At 38.4% G+C, this 13,878-nt stretch overlaps 1 protein-coding gene across 13 annotated transcripts in view; it reads left to right on the forward strand.

Annotated features, from left to right (window-relative positions):
* Nucleotides 1–13,878, forward strand: part of MCTP2 (multiple C2 and transmembrane domain containing 2) — a 121,504-nt gene that overhangs the window by 90,078 nt on the left and 17,548 nt on the right. For all 13 annotated transcript variants that reach the window (XM_075764207.1, XM_075764206.1, XM_075764211.1 and 10 more), the window contains 2 exons: nt 8,767–8,889; nt 11,793–11,834. In XM_075764207.1, the coding sequence (XP_075620322.1) occupies nt 8,767–8,889; nt 11,793–11,834 (165 nt within the window). The remainder of the gene's footprint in view (nt 1–8,766; nt 8,890–11,792; nt 11,835–13,878) is intronic.

Here is a 13,878-nt window from a genome sequence, read left to right on the forward strand (position 1 = left end):
GAAAGGATGTAATTTTACTGCTTCATATGTGCTTTATAGGTGTTTTTAGATTTATGGTTTTGTGATCTGGGTTTAATGGGATTTTTTCTTTATTTTTATTTTTTTTAAATTGTTTGCTGCTCCTGCTCTGTTTCAGTCTGAAAACATTTCTTTATGACTGGAGGTTTCGGAAGAGAGGTCACCAGACAGTTTAGCAGCATTAGTGTGTACGAGCATCTATTTCTCATTGATGTGGGTTTACTGAAATATCTTTTTTTTTTTTTTTTTTTTTTTTAATGCACTAGTTGGAGACTGCCAGGGAAGTAACCTTATGTGCAATCCTCTTGCCACTGATCACTGAATTAAGTTTAATTAAACATACTTGCTTTATCAGAGTGCTGTTTTTCCTTTACTCACTCAGCTCTAATATACACTATGAACATGAAGGAGGAAGTCATTAAAGTAGTTTAAACATATTGTTTAAGCCTCCCATTTGCTACCAATTGTTACCCAATGTTGAGAGCCCAAAGTTAAAGAACACTTCCACCCAATACTCTTTCCACTCACTGTACAATTACATCACCATCTGACCCTCGCTGCTAATGTTTCTCACAATGTTAACAAATACGTCTCCAAAGTAAGTGGACATTTATCAGCTCAGCTAATGATAAATTTTTTCATGACCCTTTTAAGGTGTTCACCTTATCCAGAATAAATAAAATTAACCTACATTTTTGCCTCCTTTTAAATAGCACAGATATTTTTTTCTGACACTTTTTGGAAGAATTATTTACTATAAGATCAAGCTTTTAACTTGCATAATGCCTGTCTTCCCTGCAAGTAGATCATAACTTTCTATATAAGAGTAATTCCAAAACTATGACCCTGCTGATAAACAAACCAAAACATTAGAGATAAAAATGATCATTTAATTTAGCTATGATATAAACCAACAGATTTCTTTTCTTTTCTTTTTTTTTTTCTTTTTTTGGCATGCCACCCCTCCTTTGTTTTAGGATCTTCCCCCATTGACTTTGTGATAGTTACCCCTGTAGAAATAACATGCAGATTTATTCCCCTGACCCACTCCCAGCGGATTACCCCAAAAGATAGAAAACTGTTGTAATATTTTTTCCCTGTTTTTTCAATTTTCAGCTTTATTGCTTGAGGGTCTTAACTGTATTTTGCTTGGCACAGGAAATGTAAAATATGTTAGATAAAAGCATGAGGGAAAAATTAGACCAGTCAGCATGCTAGCAAACAGCTATTTCTTCAGTGTCTGCAGCCTAAAAGGATTTGAAGTGTTTTACTCTAAAGCTGTTGTATCTACAAAAATATAGAACCCAAAACTTGTGGTGTTGTAGTCGGTTTTGTTTTGATTAACCTTTTTGGGGGTTTTAGGGATAAAGCGAAAGTATCAGCCACAAGCAAACTGTATAGAGTCTCCCTGTTAGATTTGTGGTGGGCTGTTAGGCTTTGGGGTCTCAATGTATGCGTCTTAAAGGACAAAGACAACACCCCTGCACACAACACACACCTTTTTGTGTTGAAAATTGTCATCCACACCAATTTGACAGATAATCTTCAAATATCTGGAATGCAATATATAAATTTTAACTTATAAACTTAACAGGTGATAAGTTCAGTGAAATAAACTTGAACCAAGTGACTCTTCCCTGAGCCCTCATTAGAGGAAGATCTTGAAAGATCTTGTTTTTAAATTCCTAGGCTGGCTAATCTCACTAATGTAACCAAAATAAAGGAAAACCCTCACTTTTTAGTTGGTTTGATTTTTATTTTCTCATTGTTTATCTCTCTCTGATTCCAAGCATTGTTATGAATAAAAAATAAATACATTGAACACGTTAATGACCAAAGTAATTCAGGATCAGTGCGCGGACATTTCGTAAGTGTTTGCAGTCTTAAGTGTAGCATCCTAACCTTCCTTGATGAAGTTATGATGGCAGCGTCCCATGAGGATGGTGGAGAACAGATTGTAATATTGTCAACTCTTCTGATTTTGCTGGGCCTTTTGCAGAGTAACTTAATTTTGCAGAATTTTCTTAAAGTGCCAGTTCTTAGAGTCCAGTGATTGCACGTGAATCACAGCTTTCATTTAAAACACAAATGAGTTTCTACTTCCTAGCAGCAGCAAAAAATGAGATCCCCCCGAAAAGTCTAAACCAGACAGTGACAAAAAAAAAAGCCCTAACACATATTGACCTAAACAGTATGAGATTTTTTTGGATGGTCTTCTGAATTTTTGTTGGTTGTCTTATGTCCTAGTTTGTTGGAAGTGGGGGACATCGGGTTTTTTCTTTTCTTTTTGAATGTTTCAAACTGGTGTTAAAATTGTGACTGATGACTATAATTCCTATCCTCCTGTCTCCTCCCTTTGAAGGCTTTATTCTATCACTCCTTTTCCTTGTTGCATCCTCACATGTAATGTAAGTTGTCAAGCACAAGTTGGGTGTCTCGGGTTTTTCTCCCTCTTAACCTGATCCTGGGCCACTTTCTCAGGAAGCTGCAGCTGGGACAAGCAGGGATGGGACATGTGGGTATGGCAGCAGGACATGGTTTTGCAGCTGTGTCAGCCTACACAGACAACTGAGGTGGGCAAATGTGGCCATGTTGTTTCTGTCACCCAAAGCGTCTTCTGAAAAAAATCCGGTAGTTCTGCGTTGTAGCAAACTGTACAAACATATCCTTTATTCCTACTTCTCAATTCTGTGCAGTCATGCATGTAATACAGATGGCGTTATTTTGAGGCACAATTTGATGTTTTGGTTTGGCTTTGAGGTGTTTAGATTGGGTTTTTTTTGTGTGTGTGTCTGTCTTTGGTTTTGGATTCCAATTCTGTTTGCCCTTGCAAGAGAGAGCTTATGTAGATAGACGGGCTAAGCTTTTTGCCTGTGATACACCCTTAAAAAATTAGTAACTTGTATGCTGATGTGTGGAGCAACGCACAGATAATTTGTAATGTGGCATAAATATTTAAAGACCTCTGTTTCTTCAGGTCATTTTTGATTTTGGTCATTGCAGTTCAATACAGTGTACGTTTCATACCGCTGTTGAGATGCTCTGTGTTCTTTTGCTGGGGACGCAAAAATCAACTTGAATCTAAAGTAAATAGGTTTCTTCTGACAGTGCCGGTTTATTTAAGTATAATTTCTCTCCCTGCCAAGTTCTTTGTTATTGCATTGCAATGAGGGAGTGACTCTGCTCTTAACTGACCCCTCCTTCAGCTCCAGCTTGGTGGCTCTGAAGTGGCTCTAGGAGCGCTCTCAGCTGAGCACGGCATGGTGAGAGAGCATCATGCGGATGTGGGAAGGAGAGTGTTAGTAAGAGCAATTCTGGAATACAGAGGATCTATTCTTAAAGAAAAAAGATATCTTTGGGAGAGGAACTTTAGTGGGAAACACATGCTACGTAACTGCCTCAACCTTTATTTGCCATACCTTGGGGTGGGGCTGTGTTAGACTAATTTCCATAATTGTTATAGATTTCTTTTTTTTAATATTCTCACTAGTCCAATGCACAAGCCAGCCCAAGAGCGCCAGCCTCATTACTGCACTTATATCAGTTTGAGCCCACACCGTGTACCCTGATTTCTTTTGGCAGGGGCTCAACACCACTGTGTTCACACATACCTATTGCCTGTATCTGGAAAAGATACCTCTGTATATACAGATATATGTACACATATGCACGAATGCCCTGCTCTATGCGAGTGTGTTCATTCTCTCCTCTCTTACTCTCCCTTTCTAAGGGCAGGAATAAGTATCTGTCAGGAATAATTTGTTGTTGACAGGCTTATTGCCTCCAAGGGATTTGAATGCCCTTTTGGGGAGCCAGTATCTTACGTTATTGGCTAATATCCTGTATTTTGTTTGGGGCAGAGGGACTGAAAACTTAAAAAAAACCAAAAACCATAATAATGCTAGGGAGTTTGTCCCTGAATACTTAGCTGCAGAAATTTCTCCTCTTTTATAGATAGAGTCTATTTGTGCATACATGGCAACTTCAGGCTACATAACCCAGAGATAAGTTAGAAGTCTGTAATTCCTCTCTCCTGTAAATAAAGGGGAATCACATCATTGTGTCTCGATCAAAATCAGTGTTTTGGTTTAGTTCCAAACATAACTTGGACATTTACAGCAGCATCAGCTCAAGTTTTTCTCCTGATTTCATGAATTGCATAGACCGTGTTTATAAATTGCAAGGAAACTTTTGATGAAGCTGTTAGTAGTTTAGAGTTCGGTTAAATTGTGTGTGGTTTTGAAACTTGGAGTTTTGAATAATATTTTTCACAGCTCTGCTGATGAGGCATTTCATTAGCATTGGAGCCTACACTGGCTGAGAAAATAACCTTTTACCATAGGTTCCTTGCATGCATTTAATCTCCTTTCACTTTTATTTTTTCCATCTGATGGAATGTATCCCACTCCTTCTCCCCATCACTGTTGATTTCCAAGAATTATTCTGTCCCACAATACAGCATCTTTTGCTTCTCCACAAAGACTTACCAGGTCAAAAAAAGCCTGTTTTTCAGAGTTAAAAAAATGATAATTACTGTGTAGAAAAATTATACAGAAAATCCTATCTAACGCTAGGTTTCCAAACCTCTTAAAACTGTTCTATCCCATGACTGTGGGTTTGCTGGTGACAAATGTTTTATGGGCATACTTTAGTAGACACCCGTCTAAAATCTGTTCTTAATAGTCAGATCCTAAATTGGAACCAGAGGGGCAGAAAAACCAGATTTGAAACGTGTTTCTAAGGGTTTGTTTTTACTTTCAGTTGAGACTGCCTTCTCTCATCTTTTGTACTGCTGTCAAAAGGGCCACTCTCATGGTTGTTCAAACTCCATGCTTCTTGACAGGAACAGTTGGACCCCTCTTCAATGATTTTCAGATGAAACGGCTTCCAAACCTCCAGAGCTTTAACTTGTAGTTATTAGGCCCTTTGAAATAGCAACACATTAATCAGCTGAAATCAAGTGGTCCTTTCTCCAAGGCTGTGATATTGCTGTTCTCTTCTAGGTAAAACTCTAGTCTAAATATTAGTTTCAAGAGCTCTTTTTTTTTTTTTCTTTTTTTCCCTCTAGATATGTCTATCCCATTTCTGGTTTTATTTTGATCATTGTTTTATAATGCTGTGAATTAAATTGCTCAGTTCCATAATAGGCTTTTATACTCTCAAATTGCATTAAAAGAAGTAACACAGAAAGCTAACTTCCACTTATTTGACTTTTAGAAATTGCCTTCCATCCTTTTAACTTCTCTCATGCATAATCTGAAGCCCAGCAGAAAAGGTGTCAATGATGTAATGGATTATGTCTGACAGAACTTTGTCTAACGATGATGTGAAACATTGAAAAACTTATGATTTTGTTAAAACTGGATTATTTGAAACAGGGGCTTGGATTCTGTGATTTTGAGCAATTCTGTGATATTGAGCAAATGATCTGAACCTGTTAATGACTTCCCTTACCAGCCTATGTATTAGGCAAAAGACAGACTAGGGACTACAAAGAATCGAGAAGGTATTGTTCCTTGCAATGGCCATTGTATACATTCTTGAGTTTTGGCAAAAGGTATTGCTAAGAAAATAATTTAGGGATGCTAATGCTGGAGCTTCTCCCAGGCATAAGGTATTACTGGGGACAAAATAAAACCATGCATGATTGAGAACCTTGTAATTTGGGGGGCGAAGTGGGAGGAGGGGTGGTGTCCATATCACAGGTCTGCTGATGCTGTAGTCAGCGTCAGGGAGCTTGCATGAGAGTTGATAAAACAGGACATGGGCCTGTTTGGGAACTGCTTTGAAAGCTGATGCTGCAGAACTACTCAAAAGGCTGTTAGAATGCAGAAATATTTCTATTCGCTTTATAAACACCCTCTGAACTTTTATTATGTACTGTATGTTCACAGCAATCATTTTCATACCTCCGAGGCTAAATAATTTCCGAATAGCTAAATCAATTTGTCTTGTGTCTGTGTTTGTGTCACAGTAATGAAAGTTCCCTCTGCTGCGGCGGTAGCAGTAAAGCAACTCTTCTTAAGGAGATGTGGGAGCTCTATCAAAGCATCGCTGAGTTATAACTCAGCAACTGATTAACCAGTCAGCATTAGGAAGGAAGTGACAGTATGCCTCAGCTATCAATTGAGACTACAGTGAGATTTTGCAATTAAGTCTTAAGTTTTATTTAAGGTCTGAAACTTAATAATACACAAAATGTACTGTTGGATCTAAAATCACCAAGGTCTTGATTTTGTATCTTGCCTGAATGACCTGTGATTGCAAGGTTGTATTATACTTGCAACTGAGCAGAGTGATGTTCATATAGGATGGTGACAGATGCACTAAAATTGGTTCAAGTCCTGCAACTGAATGAATGACGAGAGGTTCTTCAAGAGCTTCATTGACTCCTGTAGGACTTTGCCTAGCTGACTGCCAGTGGAGTCTTTTTGCTGCGTTGAGGAGACTGAGCTTGCTAATACCCCAGGGAGATGATGTAAATGCAACCTCCTCCAACAGGCTGAAGCAAATGTTTTGAATTAATACCGGGCAATATGAATTTCCATGAAGGAGTTTACATAACGATCAGATGTAGATTTATATGTGTGTATCTATTTTTGTCTGTCTAGGTGTACCTGAGATAGATATCTGTATTGATATGTACAATAACAGGTCCTTGTTCTTTAAAGTGACATTTGAGGTAGGACACGAGCTGGTATCACCTTCACTTTGTCTTACAAAGTAAGTAGACATTCAGCCAAGAGAGTTGGAATAGCTTCAGAGGAACTTGTCCGGGTTAGAACTTTTCATTCGTGGAAGACTTTTTAGCTTGGAGTATCACAATTTTTGAAGTCTTTATTAACTAAAGCTATGCAAGACTCCTGTAAGACAGATAAAGTACCATGCCTTTTTAGCCAGGATTCTTGTGTTTCTGTTGCCTTGCTTCCATATGAAATGTGGCTGTTGGAATCATTATCACTTTTAATTTTTTAGTATGCTGAAAAGCAGGATCAAAAAGAAGAAAAAATCAAAACCAAATCCTCTTCGATGTTCCTATGCTGCAAATCAATATTATGGGGATATATTGTTTGGATGTCAGCCCATTTTATAAATGAATATATCTCAAAGATTGTTTTACTGGACTACAAATGCCAAGAACAGGATGACAGTCTAATTCCTTGCATAGCAACAGCTAACATAAAATCAGGTTCACTCTAGAAAATGCAACTGCTGTTTGGGCAGGGTTATGGATACAGTCATTGTTTCTTGGTTTATGTTTGGCCCCTGGTAGATATTAACTGGCCGTTTGTCTGATGTCAGACAAGCCTTTTGTTGAAAAGTTACAACAGCTGCTGTTTTGTAGGGGTATAAATTCTCACCACACTGAATGCAGTGGGAAGTGCTGCTTTGGTACAGTGTGGTTAGACTTTCAGGTCCATAATACAAAATGCATTGCCATAAATATCCCATTCTGCAAGTGCCAGCATTGCCTTTATATGTAGTGTCTGACGGGCCAAGGATGAAGGGAGGTAGAGATTTAGCTTTCTGATCGCCCATAGAGTTTTCCCTTCATTGCAGTTTGAGATACATTAATTCATTTTCATCTACCTGTGTTATTCTAAAAGGCGATTTTTGTTTCTGATCATTCCAGGTTGCTTTGGTGGGGAAAAGAATCAGATAAATGTGTTTGTGCCTTGTCTTTAAAGGAGATCGTTTAAAATAGCTTCAAGTTACTACCAGCATTAGGCAGTTCTTCTGGAAACACTACGTATGAGTAGAAAAGGAAATGGGATCACAACATGCATTTTATGGCAGTACTGGATTTAGTTTATTAACTTTGCGTTGCCAACCACTCCAGGTTTGGAGTCTGTTCAGGTATCGTTGGTACTTCTAAGACAGGATTGCAGTTTGGCTTGGTATAATTTCTTTTTGAAAAATCCTAAGTGCTTTTTAAATCTCCATCATGTTAGTTACGTGTTTTGCTGATCTGATTTGCAGAACAGAACTTCAATGGCTTCTGGTTCTGCTATTAGCAGATTTTGTCAGATGCCACTCCAAACACACACACTCATACTCTTTCTGGGCAGAGACACTCCAAGCAACCAGTGAAATGAGAATATGCTGCTCTGAAAAATGTCAAGGGTATGGGAACGGAGACCAGGCTTACTGGATCCCTTTCCAAAATAATACATCACATGCAACCTAAGGCCTTGCCTCCTGGATGGTGATGGTCCTTTCTCTGTGCTGCTCTGCCAAGAACACAGGTGGATTAATGGTGAAGCTGCATTTGCTGATCATCCCTCGTGGAGTGATGAGGGAACTGGATGGCTGCTGTTGCACAAGAGGAAGGAACTCTCCTCTAGCCTGTGAAAGACCCCTGGCAATTAGGGTCTGATGAAGTGGAGCAGGTTTACCTCTGTAAGTGGGTCTGTTATGCACTAGCACTAAGGACAAAGGGCTTTCAGGCTTGAGGGGGTCCCAGGAAGGAGTGAATAAAGCCTTCAGGCTAACCTTATGCTCCTGGCCTTGTACTTCCCCAGATACAGGGGAGGAGAAGCTAACAAATGGCAGCCTAATGGATTCAGACAGAATAGAAAGAGAGCACACTTTGCGAGCAGATTTTCTTTGCCAAAATAATAATATGAATGAAGTTAACAGAGATTCAAGGATGAATGTATATAGGGGTAATGACTGAAAGGCTTTCTTTATACGTCTTTCTCTTTAAACACTGGTATGTATTCCCTTCTGCTGCTTTATTTCTCCCAGGTATTTGTGGTCACTGTCTGGAGCGTGGAACTGTACATGGTGCCCCTGGCTCTTCTGGTGCTCTTTGCATACAACTTCTCCCTCGTCACAACAGGGAAGGTCAACAACACCCAAGATGCCCAGGCAAGTAAAATGGCAGTAACATTTCTGGCAGCCCCAGCTTGAATTTGCCCTTGAGCAAAATGTCATGCATTTTAATGGTATTAAGCTAGTTGTGTAGCTAAACAGCATTTTTATTTCAAAGTTACTGAAAAGAAACCTCAAGCCTCTTGATTTTCATGATTCAATTCAAGCAATAAACCATTCAGAGTAGTAGGAGAAGACGAGAATGTGTAGGAGGAGGGATTTCACTTACTAAGTAACTACAAAAGCTTTTAACTAAGTTGAATTAAGAAGGACTTACAAAGCGACAAGTTCCTAAAACCCATGCCGCTACTGCTCTTACGCTTTGCATCACGCTGATGATTCACGATTCACAGAAGAGGAAAGTCAATAGAAGCTGAAAGAGAAGTCAGTTGTTTTTAAACCTTATCCTGTGATCTGAGACTTTAAGAAGCCCTTATTCCTCCTTCCCACCCCACACTTTTAAATGACAATTGCTTCCCCCCCCCCCCCCCCGAAATTTAGCCTTTGATTTTTTTAACTTGATCTGGCAGGGGAAAAAAAAAAAAAAAAAAAAAAAGAAATAGATTTGAATACAAAAGTCATTACAACGTGTGTGGCCAAGTGCTACTGTTGGGGTATGAAATACTGTTTGATGTTGACCATTGTCTTTACTTACATAGCAATGGTAATTGCAGTTAGAAATGAGAGTAAATTCATGGATGTCCATAATACTCTGTTTCTAAATGTGTAATAAGTACAGCAATGAAATACAGACCGAATTATAGCTTCCTTCTAACTTTTGATATAGATGATTGACATTTGTACCCATGAAGAATACCTTTACCCAAACAAGTCAAGCGGATTTTATACAAAGAAATAATATCCTAGAATTAAAAAGGTCAATAGTTAGTTTATTAATTTTAGTGAGAAAAGTTGCTCCTAGTTCAGTTTTCACCCATTCCCATGTGGAAAGATTGTTAGAAAATAGGGAAAGTTGCATTATCCAGACCAGGACATAGACTTGATTTGAGAAGAAATAGTGAAAGAAATGCTTTTGGTCCAATTTCAGCCAAGTCCAGAATAATGTAGAGAGATATTGTGTGTCTTCAGTGAGGACTTTATTTCATCAAGAAAATGAGAACTTCCCATGTGGGAGAATCCCAGTCAAACAGGTGGTTTTGTTTTCAATACAAAAGATGATATAAAATAATAACTTACCCAGGAAAAAATGCATGGGGAATACTTTCCAGCACCCATCATTCATCCTATGGTGAGTTTGTTGCATGTTTAAGTGAGGAGAGTGTCACATAAGTCGGCAGAATTAAGCAGTACTTCGTTCAGGTGGATGCTACAAAAAGGCTCTATCTGAAAATACAAGTTAATTGTAGTAATACTGAAGAGAGGTCCACCAGAAAGTTGGCCTTTTTCCGGTCACATGCATCCTGCAAGCAACACGATGCCGTGAAATTCAGGGGTGCATTTTGCATAAGCAAAGTTACACATCTGCCTAAGTGCTTTGCAGGATTGGGATCATATGGAACAAGTAGTCAAAGTGCCTTTAATATTACCTGATTTCTTTTTTATGTGTGTCTATGATTCTAACCATCTGTAGGTCAAAAACAGGCAATCGGGTGCTATCCCTAGTCAAATCTGTCCTGCAGATGAGAAAAGGTTTTCTTCAAAATACCGTTGCTTTTTATGCAGTCATTTGTTTTTTGCTTCTTCAGACCTTGGCTGCATATGCACTACCTTTGGTTTTTGCGTGCCAGCATGTACATTGCATGTATATAGGGGAATGAGAGCAACAGCCTTTGCAAAAGCAGACCTCAAATTCTCTCTGATTTCTGTGCTATAAAATGGGAATAAGAGTATTAACCTTGTACACATGATCCAGTTGCCAGGAGACTGAATTCGTGCATATTGGTAAAATGGTTTATGATTTACAGATGGGGAGCTTCTATAGAAACGTAAACCATGATCAGTGTTAATTCAGCTGCTCAGGGTATTCCAGACAGCCAAAGAATAAATCTGGGTATCTGAGCTCTCAGTACCTTCTGCATACTAGATGCTTTTCTGGGGAGGGCGGGGAAACAAAAAAAAAACCCCACCAAAACCCAGCCCCAAAACAAAAACACCCGACCCCCCTCCTAAAAAACCCAAATCCAAAACATCTCTTATTGTGATTCTTCACATGCTTTGCATGTTTGCTGTATTTAAACTTGTAGTATATGGATTCAAATGTACCTATTAAATAACAAAAAACCCCTCAGAGGACCCTGTTAAAGGCTCATCTTATTAAATACCTGAATTGAAAGCCAAGTGCTCCCAATTTCAAGCCTTAGCCAAGCCTTTTGTTTTCTCCCCTACCTGTCAGCATAGAAGTTAAAGGGAGGAAATAATGCTGCATAGAATCTGACTGTGATTCGTGAGATTGATTATGTTCATACTAATGTATTTTCTAAAGTCTAATGTTTCAGTAATGGCCCTAAAGGGAGGGAGCAGTCATTGTAGCAGTGAGGATGGAACAAGTTGAGTAGAGAGTCCTCAGCCTTGACATAATGGCTGGTTCATTTGTCAGACTAAGAACAAAGCTGTTTACAGACACTAAAAGTTGGCAATGAATTTGAAAGCCTGTTGCCTTCAAACTACTGGACACAGCCGCTAATGCTTTATTTAGACTTAAAATTTGTATAAGGTATTGCATGCTTTGTTCAGGACATCACGGAAAAAAAAGGAAAAGTCCTTGAATACAAAACATTATTTCTGAAAGGTGAAAGTGGCCGGGTTTTTTGATGACTTGCAATAGAAGTGGGAGAAAACTGTGTAATGAAATGTTGTGGGAGTATCATAAGCTTTCTGAGCATTGCCTGTCACTGAAAAATAAGTGTAGCGTTTTGTAATATGGACATCTGCTTTTGCAGGAGCTTGTGGGCTTGGATGAAGATGACGATGAAGATGATAAGGTAAGCATATCTCACAATTGTGTTAGCTAGAATCAGAAGGAACGTGGGAGAGCACAAACCCACCATCCTATCTCTACGAGATTTTAATTTATTATCTGTATTAACTGGGAAAAAATTTGTTACCAGTTTGCCGATTGGCAAATTTGAAAGTATGAAAAGATTGGTTTGTATAACGTTCAACAGTGGGGTTACCTACGTGAGTCCTCCAAACACTAATTCAATCTGAGCGGTCCCCAGTTTGTGCTTGAAGTCATAACAGACGCTTGTTCATGTATGTGCACTTATAGGTGTGTGTATGGGTGGACGAGGTGCAGAGACATGTACGAGTATGTAAAATCCCCCATCACCTCCATTTTGAGTGCTGGATGACATTTGGTACTAGTGGCTTTCCCCAAATGATTTGGCATTTCCATTTCTGTAGGCCACAATTGGTGTAATTTGTGGAGGACTTGTTAGAATTTTCTCAATATTTCTTTCAAAGCCTGAGGAAAAATATGATTTTAGTTCATCGGCTGAAATGTGGAAAGAATTGGAATTGGCAAGGCCTGTTTCTTATTTTATTGGAGCATACTTATTCATTCTACTATGAAAAATTCATTTTTTTTTAAGTTTATCAAACCACAGTGACAAATGATAAAAGGATTAGAGGGCATGACATATGAAGAAAGATTAAGAGAACTTAATGTATACAGCTTGAAAAAACATAAGTAAGTGAAGGAGGATCTGATAATCTATAAATACTCTAAAGCTAAAAGGTGAGGAATTATTTAACGAGCAACAGCATGCAAAGGAACATTAGCTGTTAGGAAGAAAATGTTCACAAGGCAATGTGAAACTTTCAAATTGCATGCTAAGTTAATAAGCCCCTTCTTGAATATTCTATGTTTTAAGACTTTCACAGTGAAATTGTTGATCATTGAGAAGTAAATCAATACCACAGTTAGCAAGTGCACCTTAACTCTTCTCAGTCACAGACACTAGAATTGAAGCCTAGCAGACTAATTGATGGGAATAGTTATTTAAATTTAACCTGCTCTTCTGTGGTGGTTATATTTTAATGAGCAACCAGAAATTCATCAAAGTTATAAAGTGAACTTTAGACAATCTAGTTGAATTACAGGTTTCTTGCAACACACAATAATTATTTAAATGTTCTCATTTATAATTCACTGTTTGCATTGTAAAATTGGTCAACTAAATGGATCAGTATCTGGAACTCATCAGAAGCTGCTAAATGAAAGTTGCATCCTTTTCAAAGGAATACTGTGTATCTCTAAAAGTCAGTAATTTCTATTTTGTGGGTACCCAAAGCTAAATACCTGTAAATGTTGACCCTACATCTTATTTGAGTGATGACTAAAGGTGTAACTTATTTGCTGGAACCAATCCCATTTACTTTCTTCTTTTTTTAATATTCCTCTTTTTCATTTGCAAGTGCTGAGGTGGGGAAAAAAAAGTAAAAATTTATTCAATAGGTATTTAATCCTCTGTTTCCTGTGCTAAGCAACGGATTAATTGTTATAAAGCCAAAATATTCTAGGTCAGGTTTACCCTAGATATAACACCAATGACTTTGCTTCACTCTATAAATACAACTGAGTCACTTAAATATGGATTAAATCACTTTGCATTTTTGCTGCACCCCCCCCCCCCCCCCCCCCCCCACTAAACAACTTCACTGTCATTTTCTTTCTTGGTTTCTTTTAACCAAGTACACAGGTTTGGGAAGACTCCGGAGAGTCAATGTTGAGCTGCTGATGATTTGGCCCTACCATTTTGTAATCATCATGTCCTCTATCTCTTTTTCATGCGCTGTGACTCTGAAATGTAGAGCTAGTAGAAATGGCTAAAGCTACTTACAGTAGACACTTCCAGCAGGCTTTCTCATCAGGATAACACTTTATATCCCAACATTACAGCAATAATAATTCATAACTTGTATTAATTGATATAATAGTGTTATGGGTCTATGGAATTCTGACACAGAATTACAGGAGAGAGAATTGCCAGCCACAACATGTCCCATGTCATGTGCTGTGCAGCA

This window comes from Balearica regulorum, chromosome 12, assembly GCF_011004875.1.
Source record: "Balearica regulorum gibbericeps isolate bBalReg1 chromosome 12, bBalReg1.pri, whole genome shotgun sequence".
In the NCBI taxonomy this organism is placed as follows: domain Eukaryota; kingdom Metazoa; phylum Chordata; class Aves; order Gruiformes; family Gruidae; genus Balearica; species Balearica regulorum.